This window comes from Eucalyptus grandis, chromosome 11 (genome assembly GCF_016545825.1).
Source record: "Eucalyptus grandis isolate ANBG69807.140 chromosome 11, ASM1654582v1, whole genome shotgun sequence".
Taxonomy (NCBI): Eukaryota; Viridiplantae; Streptophyta; class Magnoliopsida; order Myrtales; family Myrtaceae; genus Eucalyptus; species Eucalyptus grandis.
Genome location: NC_052622.1, coordinates 12,209,334 through 12,220,169, shown reverse-complemented (window position 1 = coordinate 12,220,169; position 10,836 = coordinate 12,209,334). Strand labels below are relative to the sequence as shown.

General features: G+C 42.6%; 2 protein-coding genes across 2 annotated transcripts; one reads left to right on the top strand and one right to left on the bottom strand.

Annotated features, from left to right (window-relative positions):
- Positions 1 to 3,693: 3,693 nt before the first annotated feature.
- On the top strand, positions 3,694 to 5,852 carry LOC120289735 (protein ACCELERATED CELL DEATH 6-like). Its single transcript, XM_039305070.1, has 3 exons — positions 3,694 to 4,336; positions 4,552 to 5,123; positions 5,217 to 5,852. Exons 1-3 carry the CDS (start codon positions 3,694 to 3,696, stop codon positions 5,850 to 5,852), a joined length of 1,851 nt encoding a protein of 616 aa, XP_039161004.1.
- A 2,759-nt stretch (positions 5,853 to 8,611) lies between these two features.
- On the bottom strand, positions 8,612 to 9,187 carry LOC120289734 (serine/arginine repetitive matrix protein 1-like). The gene has a single exon (XM_039305069.1). The coding sequence runs from the start codon at positions 9,185 to 9,187 to the stop codon at positions 8,612 to 8,614; it is 576 nt and encodes a 191-aa protein (XP_039161003.1).
- Between the last annotated feature and the right edge of the window lie 1,649 nt (positions 9,188 to 10,836).

Here is a 10,836-nt window from a genome sequence, read left to right as displayed (position 1 = left end):
TCCCAATTTTACCATTATTTTTATTTCTTTTGTTCAGTGGATTAATTTTTCTTAATTTGTGGATTCCTAATTTAGCGGGAAAGTTCCTTTGTATGATTGGCTCCACATTTTTTGAGATTAGTCAATGACTCTTTGAGTTGATCAATGATGGAATAAACAAAATCAATTATAAGATAGAAATTATATTGAAATTTGTGTGCTCTGAACATTGCAGGTCTCGCTATTTTTTTTATACGTAATCAACATTGAGTGAAGTCTACATAATTAACTTTTTGGGCTAATTGCTAATTGACAATTGAGTCTACAATCAATGACATTGTCCAAGGTGAGTCACATCTAGTGTTGACTTGATGTGATAATGGGATCTTTATGGAAGCAAATGCTCTCTTTTTTAGGTGAGTAGTTCTAGGTTCCACTTGAAACCTGTAATTTACTCTATTATAGTTTCAGAGTCATAAAAGTCGTAGTTATTTTTGTCATATTAAAGTTTTAGGTCCATGAGCATAAGTCATAGTTATTTTTATGCTAGTGTACACACTCAATTTGTATCACTTGCTTGAGCAATGACTATATTCAAGAAATGTTTAGAACGAACTAATATAGTGACAAAGTGTCTTAGAGACAAATGAGTAATTCAATACAAATATAGTTATGGGATAAATGCACTTGAAACACTAAAATTTATCACAAAAGTGCAATCGAATCCAATAATTTCACATGGTGCAATCATGTCTTACAAGTTGTCAAATTGATACAATAAAATCTCTCCATTAAACTCCATTCAATTTGGCTAATGAGATATACTGATGTAGCTTTTTTGTTACTTTCCTAAGACACGTGGTTTCAAAGTGATGCCTACCAAATGCCATATCAAGAAAATTTTGAAAACTCCAAAGAAAAAAAAAAGATAAATGAAATTAAAATGAAAAGAAAAAAGGAAAATAATTAGTTGTTCATATCCTTGTGCTCACTTATACAATATAGAAATCTACCAAAAACAGGAGGAAAATCACATACTTCAACAACCCCAAGCCAAATATCACAGTTTGGACAAGAAACGGTACAGGAAAATATTCTGTCAAGAGTGGATATAATAGGGCTTCTTCATCAACTATCAACAAAAATCAACACATGGCATTCTGTTCGTTCTAGCCTCCACGTACCTTATGGACACAGATCTGGTGTCTCGCAGTTCCACTGAAAATTAGAACTTTTCTCTGGAGCATCTGTCAAAATGCTATTCCCACGAGAGAAAATCTCTACAAAAGAAACATCACCCCTGATCCATTATGCCAGTTGTGTTACTCACAAGTCGAAACCACAGAACACCTCTTTCTATTTTGTAAATGGACAAAACAGATCTGGGAGGATAACCGTTTGCAAGGCACGAACATCACGAAACATATAAAGAGATTTGATCAATGGCTACTCGAGGCTTTCGACTCAAGAGGGGATTTACCTGCACGGGAGTTCATTGGAGCGGTTCTTTGGCAGATCTGGAAGGCTCAGAACACTTGGATCTTCAGAGCAAAGTGCCCACAACCTGCGGATATCCTCGATCTCGCACAAACCCAAACCATTACTTTCAGCCGAGGGAAGAAGAATCAGAAAGTAGAAAATCCAAATCGATACCTACCAGAGCGCTAGAAGCCACCGAACAGACGGGAGATGAAGATGAATGTTGACGCGTCATGGGTTCCAGGTGAGTTCATTTGCTCGGTTGTCGGAATCGCACGGGATGGAGCTGGGTGTGCCGTCGACGGCTTCGTCGCTGAATCTAGGGTTTCTTCGGCACCACGCGCGGAAGCCGAAGCAATTTTGCATGGGATTTACTATCTAAAAGAGATGCAGTCGAGACATGTGCAGGAAGCCAAAAGTCAAGCAGTTCTCTGGATATGCGAAAGTGATAACTACGCGGTTGTGGAATTCGTGATGGGCCGGGCTGAGCCACCTTGGAATTTATAAGAAATTGTTCAACGATGCCAAGAGGAGTTATCCCAGTGCAACAATACATTGGTAATATATTGCCCTCGTGACGCAAATCGAGCAACAGATTGGCTGGCACGCACCCATCGAACAAAGAAGCTTCCCCTAAATTGGCTGAAAAACCCCCCTCTACCTCTATGGGAAATTTTATGTTTCGACTGTAATCCATCATTGTCTTTTAAGACTCCTTAATCGAATGCATATTCTACTTTCAACCAAAAAAAAAAAATTATTAGTGATGTTGATTTTGAATTTTCTATATGAAAAGGTAGTAATCAAGTTGAGAAGATCATTTTTCAGTAGAAAGAGACTTCCATCAAACAAAAACAGTCATAGTAGTTGAGGCATGCCCCCATCAGCGTCAACACTTGGCAAGTTATTTAGCAAGAAAGGGACATCGTCAAATCGAAGATAACAAAGTCATTCTCCAAATTCTTCCCAAATTTGCACGATAAACTTTGGGATATTGATAATGCGAGAAAAAAAACTTTGGTGTATTGATATCAAAGTGGACATAAATTGAGTTTCTCGATAAAACTTTTCAAATTCACGTAACTTTCATTTGTCTAGAAGTTGCTACTTAAGATTTTTAACGATCGTCTTGAGCAGAATTATTATAGAATGCATCTTTATTATATTGGTATAAATTTAAAGTTTTTGGTGATATAATAAAAAGTTTAAAGTATTGATGTCATAATAAGTTAGTTTGGAGTATTAAGTAATAGTTTAGAGTTTTAGGGGATACTTTCCCTTTTCTCAATAATTCTTTTTATTACCTTGAGTAATTCATCACGTTCGTTTTCTCTCGTTGGGTCTGGGAGCTATCATTTCTATTTGTGAAAATGCCAGAAAAGTCAGTTACATGAGCTAAAAGACATATGACAAAAAAAAAAAAAAAAACGTAAAAAGAGGGCTAAAAGACAAACAAACATAAAGACGAGTCCTACATTAGGTAGAGGGAATCTTTTAACCTCTGTCCCCATCCATGACAAATGTATTTTAACGTGTTTCTTAAGGTTTTATCAACGACTGCAGCAAGCTAGGGAGAGGATAGAAGGCGGGGGTCTCACGAAAGATGAAGGAGATGCGGGGCCCACTTGAGAAGAAAAAAGTGGGATACAGCTAAGAGACATGATATGAACCATGCGACAGGATCCCGTCTCAACTTTTCTTGAATGCTATAGTGCCCCCCGCCGTAATATACAGACGTACAATATCATGGGGAATCAGTTCGAATCTGATACGGAGGGATTCAGTAGATATTTTGGATGTGCCCCCATTAAAAATTATTCAGTGAATCTAATACTTAAATTACATGTAAATACAAACGGTAGGATTTGATTCAATCAGCCAAGATTTTATTTCTCTGGGACTGAAATGGGTTTTGGCATGTCTTCAGTCTAGATACGTGAAAGCAAAACAACTTTTTATTAAAGCAACTTTTCTTCTTAATCTCTCTAATGATAGCGCAACATGTGAGTGCCGTAGTTAACATAGTCTATTTGACTAGAACTCCACAACTGCATCTCGGGCTGACCACTTATTGACTGTTGGGTCTGAAATCAATAAAATTGGCCGAGGTGAGTTGTATTGGGTGTTGGGTTGATGTAGAAACTTGACCCTTTATAAAAGCCGAGTGCTCTCTCTGCTCTTGCAATCTTACTAGATAAGGGGGGAAGAGATCAAGACGGACTCCCGCTATCCGAAATGGCCCACGCTATAAGCATGGACGATGGTGAAACGAGGGCAACACCAAACCAAAGGTTTGAAGTTCTGACGAGGAGAGCCGTCCCACCGGATTACCAACAAGAGCTCGGAGATGATGATCTGCACAAGTTTATGGATCATGACCTATATAAAGCCACGAAAGAAGGGGATGTCGTGGAATTCATCGATGCGTTAGAAAAGGTTATTGAGTCGAGGAAACTAGCTTTGTCGCTAATCCTCAACCAAGTCACCCCCTCCAGGAATTCTTTGCTTCATGTAGCAGCAAGCTCTGGGAACAATGATGTTATGGAGCTCATTCTCCTTCATTTTCCTAACACCGTGGCCCAGAAAAACTCCTCGGAGGATACTCCGCTCCATGTTGCCGTTCAAGATCGAAGGTTCAACGAAACAGAAAAGCTAATTCGCCAAAGAATAGACTTGGAAATTATATACTGGAAGAACAAGGATGGTAAATCTCCATTATATCTGGCAATTGAAAAGTGCGAGTTTTCGGAATCACAAGATCGCCAGGGGGCGGTCTGGGAGATTTTTCAGCTTCTTTTGCAAGAATTTGCTCGAGATGAAGCTTACGCAGACAAGATGCAGGGCATGTCACTAGTTTTGGCCGCACACCGTGATACAGGTAATGGATACTTTTATGTGTAGTTCTAATCCATAAATACATAGATTTAAGTAAACTGCACTACTTTTTTTATTTTTTTCAAAATTCATATTCGTCCAATTTAAAGAAAAGCTTGATTTGGTCAAAAAGAATATAACTCTGCAGGAGGTAGCAACAATAATTATTTAATGAGTTAATTGCTTCCAACCTAAAAAGTGCGATGACCTATAATTCAGATATCTTGAAAGAAATTATAGATCGGCTTCCGAAGTTACTCCACGTGCGTGATGAAAAGAGAAGGACACCACTGCACGTTGCAGCATCGGGTGGATATTGTTTTGCAGTGAAGCTCCTGCTGGAGAAATGCCCTCATCTCGCCCTTCAAACGGACGAAAACGGCTCCTACCCGATTCACACCGCTTGCGAAGGGTGGAGCTACTCCGTGTTCTCCCAATTTATAAAAGTCTCCATGCTCTCCGAATTAATAAAAGTCACGTGGTCCGACCTGGCAGAGATCAAAAACAAAAACGGTCAGAATATTCTGCACGTTGCAGCCAAGGCCGGGAACTACTTATTGGTCTGCGGCATATGTGAACTCAGAAAGCCCGATATCACCGAGAAGCTAATGAATTCGAAAGATGTCGATGGAAACACACCCCTCCATTTGGCATCGATGCACAATCATTGTGAAGTTATGCGCTTTTTGACGAAGGACAAAAGAATTGACTCGTGCCTTCGGAACAATGATGGGTTGACCGCGCTGGATGTGGCCATGGAATCCAGAAGCTTGTCGACGGAAAATTCAGCGGTAGTGTAATTTTGGTTGCAGGCTGTATTTACTATTTAACTGAATTTAATGCGCTCAGGATTGATGACTAATTCTCTGATTTGACATTTGCAGTTAGTAGGACGTGCGATTTTGATTGTCGCTGGTGTGCCACAAAGCAAAGGTCGAGACGTTATGTCGCCGAGAGAACAAGATTCTAGAGCGAGCAAATCATCTCCTGCCGAATGGATCAAGGACCAGGTCAATACATTATTGCTAGTGGCCACGCTTGTGGCCTCCGTCACGTTCAATGTGGGCTTAACCTTGCCCGGTGGATATAATGCTTCCAATGATCTACACCCCGGAACAGCGACCATGCTGCACCACGGAATGTTTCAGGCTTTCATAATTGCCAACATGGTAGCCATGTACAGCTCCATTCTTGCAGTTGTAGTCCTCCTCTGGGGTCTCAATAGAGATTACTACGTTGCAGAACTAGCTTACCACTCAGCAGGGCCATTATTGTTGATGGCCCTCACCAGCATGTCAGTGGCTTTTTTTGCGGCTGTAACCGTAGCAGTGAGCAAACTTACTTGGCTCGGGAGCCTTGTTCTGTCCGTCGGAGTCCTTTACCTCGTGATGGTCGTGGTGGTTTTAGCAGCCTTGATATTCCCCTCCTCCAAAACTACTATGTTTATTGTGGTCTTTTACTATATAGCGATATATACAGTCAAAAGATATGTCAAAAATGTGTTGAGGTTTTTTACGTAATTATGTTTAGAAAGTATCTGCAATTTTATTCGTTTTATATTTCCCAAGAGTAGTCAAACTTTGCAAATGTGTAATCTGATTATGAGAATCCTCCTAAGAACTTCTTCGGACTTTGCATTGATCATCAATTCAATGGGAATCTTCTATTTCATTTGATTAATGGTTCTTTTCATTAGAAATTCTTCACAATCTTCTATATTCCCTTCAATAAAATGGGAGTTCCCACTCTCTCTTTCCTTTTTTCCCTTCCTTTTCTCCTCAGTTTCCTATTAATGCATCCTTATATTTATATATCTTCTAATGCATTAACACGGGACATCAAGAGAGAAGCCTGCGAACATCCGCGTAAGAATGCCATGTGTCAATCAAGTCGCCCGCTCTTCCCCCTCCAAAAATTTTTTTTTGGTCGCTTTCACAAATATGTTCTCGCCCTTCATTTGCCAAACAAACGTAAGAATTTTACGGAGTTGAGTTTTTCCTCTTTCCTCCATATTATATTATTTTTAAATAAAGAATTAAATTATTTATAAGCATTTAAGTGTTACTTTTAAATTCTTATATATTTTCACGTCAACCTATTTTTTTTGTATTCTGTTAATAATTCTTTCTTACTTTTGGTACGTGTCACTTTGGAATGCCTTTTTTAATTTTATTTATGGAATTAGATTTTGAGCTTGTTGAACAAGAATGACCCCTCGCTACATATATATACATATACAACATCATGGGGAGGAGACATTGGGGCGTACTTTAGAAATCATTCAATAAATTTAATACTTAAATTACAAATATATACAAACCGTAGGATTTGATACGCAACGCCGGGGGTTCATTTTTTTCCACAACAAGAATCTCTTTTTCATTGGCGAGTTCACCGTCAAATTTATACTACGACAATCAAAATTCTTATATATTTATGACTGAAATGGTTTTTGGCATGTTTCCTATCTAGAACGTGAAAGCGAAACAAGTTTTTATTAAAGCAAGTTTTCTTTTAAATATCTTTAATCATAGCACAACATGTGAGTACTGAATCTCAATTATATTTCTTTTTCTGTACTTTTCTTTTTCCTTCTCTTTTGCTTGGGAAGGTCATTTTCCCTAAAAAGTAACCTTTTTCCCTCCAGATTTTGGAATTTGCAGGGTATTCAATAAATGCCCTGATAGTGAGACATCTATATTCGTATCCCTAGATTATTAAGTTGTAGAAAAATTTAATGAGCACTAAGTTATGGCTAATTTCAAGCAAAGTAATATGAATAGTAATAAGTGTATTAAGAGTCTAATAGGAAATTTTTACTAAAGATGTGGCAATTCATGTCACATGTGCCGTGTTGTCAAGTATTTGTACAATAAGCAATAATGATGCATAGAAAAATAAGAAGAAAATATAAATTGGGTAAGATTAAAAAAAAAAATTTCTTATTCTCCAGGCCTTATTTATTCTACTAGAAGTAGAATTAGTAGGGGGCTGGATATGATTAACTTGCATCATATGAATGTCTCTCTCGGACACCGCCGATAAAATTGGGAAAATTTATCTAAAACATTTCGACAAAAGGCTCCTATGGTAGGACGATATTTGACTCTTGGAAATACCTCGTAAAAAGAGGAGGTGCCTGGGACCAGATCCGAGTAGTCTCAATCAAGGCCGACCAAATTTGGAAGATATATTTCTTCTATTCATGAAAGGACCAAGGCAACAGGCTAAACTTGAGGCAGAGGCCTCGCTCCATCAAAGTTCAGCACCTGTACTCTGACAATGAATGTAAGATTAGAGAGAAAATAGGATGTGGGGTCTTGTCGCGACCTACCCCTCGGGGGGAGGGAACAGGTTTAGGGGTATTGCCCAAAGGACGGGCTTAAGGCCAATGATTAGGCGCGGGCTCTCCCAAGCCCATACCCCGCGTGACGTTGGAATATTCTTAAGAAATTTTGCATAAAAGGAGTCGCCACTAGCCTATTGGGGTCGGCTAGAAACCAAGTGAGGCATGGGAGCGTGCCTCACTTCCTACGCAACCAGAGAATTTAGATTCGGGGACTTGATTACACTAATTAACCAATTAGTGCCCTTTCGGTACCTAATCTTGTTCATTTTAACAAAATGATTTTTGCCAGGCAATTTGGATTGATTTTATATTTATCCACTAACATGTGAGGTGATCATGCATGCGCGCAATCATTAAAGTAATAATCATAACTACCAAGATCCTAATTGCAATAAGATTAAACACATGCAATCAAACATAATTAAATATGCAAATTAAACATGCAACATAATTAATATACGAACACATAAAAGTCTAATTATGCTAAAATGGCAATACATAGCAAATCCTAATCAAATCCCATCATTTTTGGATTTTGAAATTTTTAATTTTTTTTAATTTTTTTAATTTTTAATTTTTTAATTATTTTTTTAATTTTTAAAATTTTTTGAATTTTCGAATTTTTTTTTTAATAATAAAATAAATTTTGGGACCGGGCCGGTCCAACCCGGCTCGGGGTTCGGCCCGGTCGACGTTGATCGGGTCCGGTCGGGGACCGGACCCGAGTTCGGGTCCGACAGCCCAAGTGGGCCCGAAGCTTGGGCCCAGCCCAAGAAGTCTCCTTCCTCCCTTTTTAAAAGCAAGCAGGCCCTCCAGCCTATACTAAACCAGCCAAAGCCCAAAAAAAACCATAAGTAAAAAACAGCCCAAATTCGCCCAAAACCCTACCCGATTGGAGGTTCCGGTCCGACCCGTTTCGTGGCTGAAACCCTAGGGTTTCTTCGCATGTCGGCGTCTCGGCGGCGGAGACGCGGTGGGCGGCGGTGATTTGGCGGTGGCAAAGCAAGAAGCGGCGGCGGTTCGTCGGCGACGGTCGGCATTGGTCAAACGGCAACGGGGGCGGCTTGGCTCGAACGGCGTCGGGTTGAAGCGGCGAGGAGGGGCAGCAGCTGCGTCGGGTCCGGGTCCGAGCGGCACGGCGGAGCGGCGGGGAGGCGGTGGTTCGGCGAGGGGCGGTGATCGTCGGGGTCGGCGAACGGGAGCTCGGCGGCGGCGGCGGCGGTCGCGGCGGCGACCGGGTGCGGCGCGTCGGGCGGTATGAGCTTGCGGGCAAGGGGAACCCCGGTGGTGGCGCGGCACGAGTAGCAGTGGAGGCATGAGTTGGTGCGGGGCTCGCTCGCGGTGGTGGAGCGAATCGCTCTGGCTCGCGTTGTTGGGGCGCTCGAGTGGGAAGGTGACAGGAGGGCTTGTCGCGGCACGAGCAACGGAGGAGGTGCGGACCGGCGAGTAGAAGCGAGCGTCGACACTCACGGACGATGGAGGTGCAGCGGGGTCGCGCTTCGGCATGGTAGATTTGGGCGAGGCGTGGCCGCGGATGAGTAGCGGCGGGCGGAGGCACGGCGTAGTGGTGGCCGGCAGAGGCACGGCTGTTGGGATGGCGTGCGGAGGGGGCGGCTCGGACGGCGTCGGGTAGCGCCGCCGCTGCCCTCTTCCCTCAGATCTGGTTTGTTCGGGCAGCAACGGCGCCGGCTTCGCGGGTTGCTGGCGTTGCGAATGGCCGAGCAGCGGCGGCTGTGTCGCCGCTGGACAGATTTGCAAGTACGCGACGAGCTGCTCGGCTTCTCCGGTGGTCGCCGCGGCGTCGCCGACGAAGCTGGTTGCAAGAGCGATGGCGGCACGGCGAGAGGACTAGGAGCGGCGGCTCGAAAGAGCTCGGGTTGAGGTGACGAGGCCTCCCTTCTCGGATTCTTCCCCGACCTGATTTCTCTCTCTCCTCGATTTTTTTTTTTGTTCTTCCTTCCAACTCCCCCTCTCTCCCGTCTCTCCGTGCTCTCTTTCGAGCTCACTCCGTGCCCCTCTCCTCCCCGCCCCCTCGCTATTCTGTTTCTCTTCTCTTTTGCAGTCCGCGTGCAAAGGAGGAAGAAAGCGGGCGTGGGTGGAGGGGAAAGGAAGCTAGGCCGGGCCTAGGCCGAGATCAGGCCCAACTCAACCCCTTAAGCATTTTTTTTTTTTTTTATGACTTTTTTTTTTTTTTTTTAGCAACTAATTCCTAGTTTTGTAGACAATTAAATCCTAAATAAAAATGGGAAAATTTAGGTGTCAACAGCTGCCCCTCTTTGAATGGGAGCTCGAAGAGGTTCCTTTCAAAGACAAAAGACACCTAAATTATTTTGACGATAAACCCAAGTGTATAGGCACGTATTAGATCGATGGAAAGAACTCATAACTATGGAAACGCGTCTTGTCAATAAGAGGAAGAAAGACTCCGGGCTACAAAGCACACCGTGTCATAGGAAGAAGGACTCGGGCACAAAGCTCTCCGGGCTACAAAGCTCTCCGGGCTACAAAGCTCACCGTGTCATAGGAAGAAAGAGGCTACAAAGCTCTCCGGGCTACAAAAGCTCTCCGGGCTATAAAGCTCACCGTGTCATAGGAAGAAAGACTCCGGGCTACAAAGCTCTCCGGGCTACAAAAGCTCTCCGGGCTACAAAGCTCACCGTGTCATAGGAAGAAAGACTCCGGGCTACAAAGCTCTCCGGGCTACAAAAGCTCTCCGGGCTACAAAGCTCACCGTGTCATAGGAAGAAAGGACTCCGGGCTACAAAGCTCTCCGGGCTAAAAAGCTCTTCGGGCTACAAAGCTCACCGTGTCATAGGAAGAAAGACTCCGGGCTACAAAGCTCTCCGGGCTACAAAAGCTCTCCGGGCTACAAAGCTCACCGTGTCATAAGAAGAAGGAGAGGAATGAGGTCTCACCATATAACAATGGGTTTTGACCGGGTTGAAAATGCATGATTTGAGGAAAACCAATGAACCTTTGTAGATAATATGGTTTAAGGTTGACCATGAACCTTTTGAAAAATTGCAGTTTAGAAATAAACTCATGAACATTTTAAAAGCGGGGTTTAAGGATGACCCACGAACCGTGTGGTTTAAGGATGACTCACGAACCTTGTGGTTTAAGGATAGACCCACGAACCGTGTGGTTTAGACTGT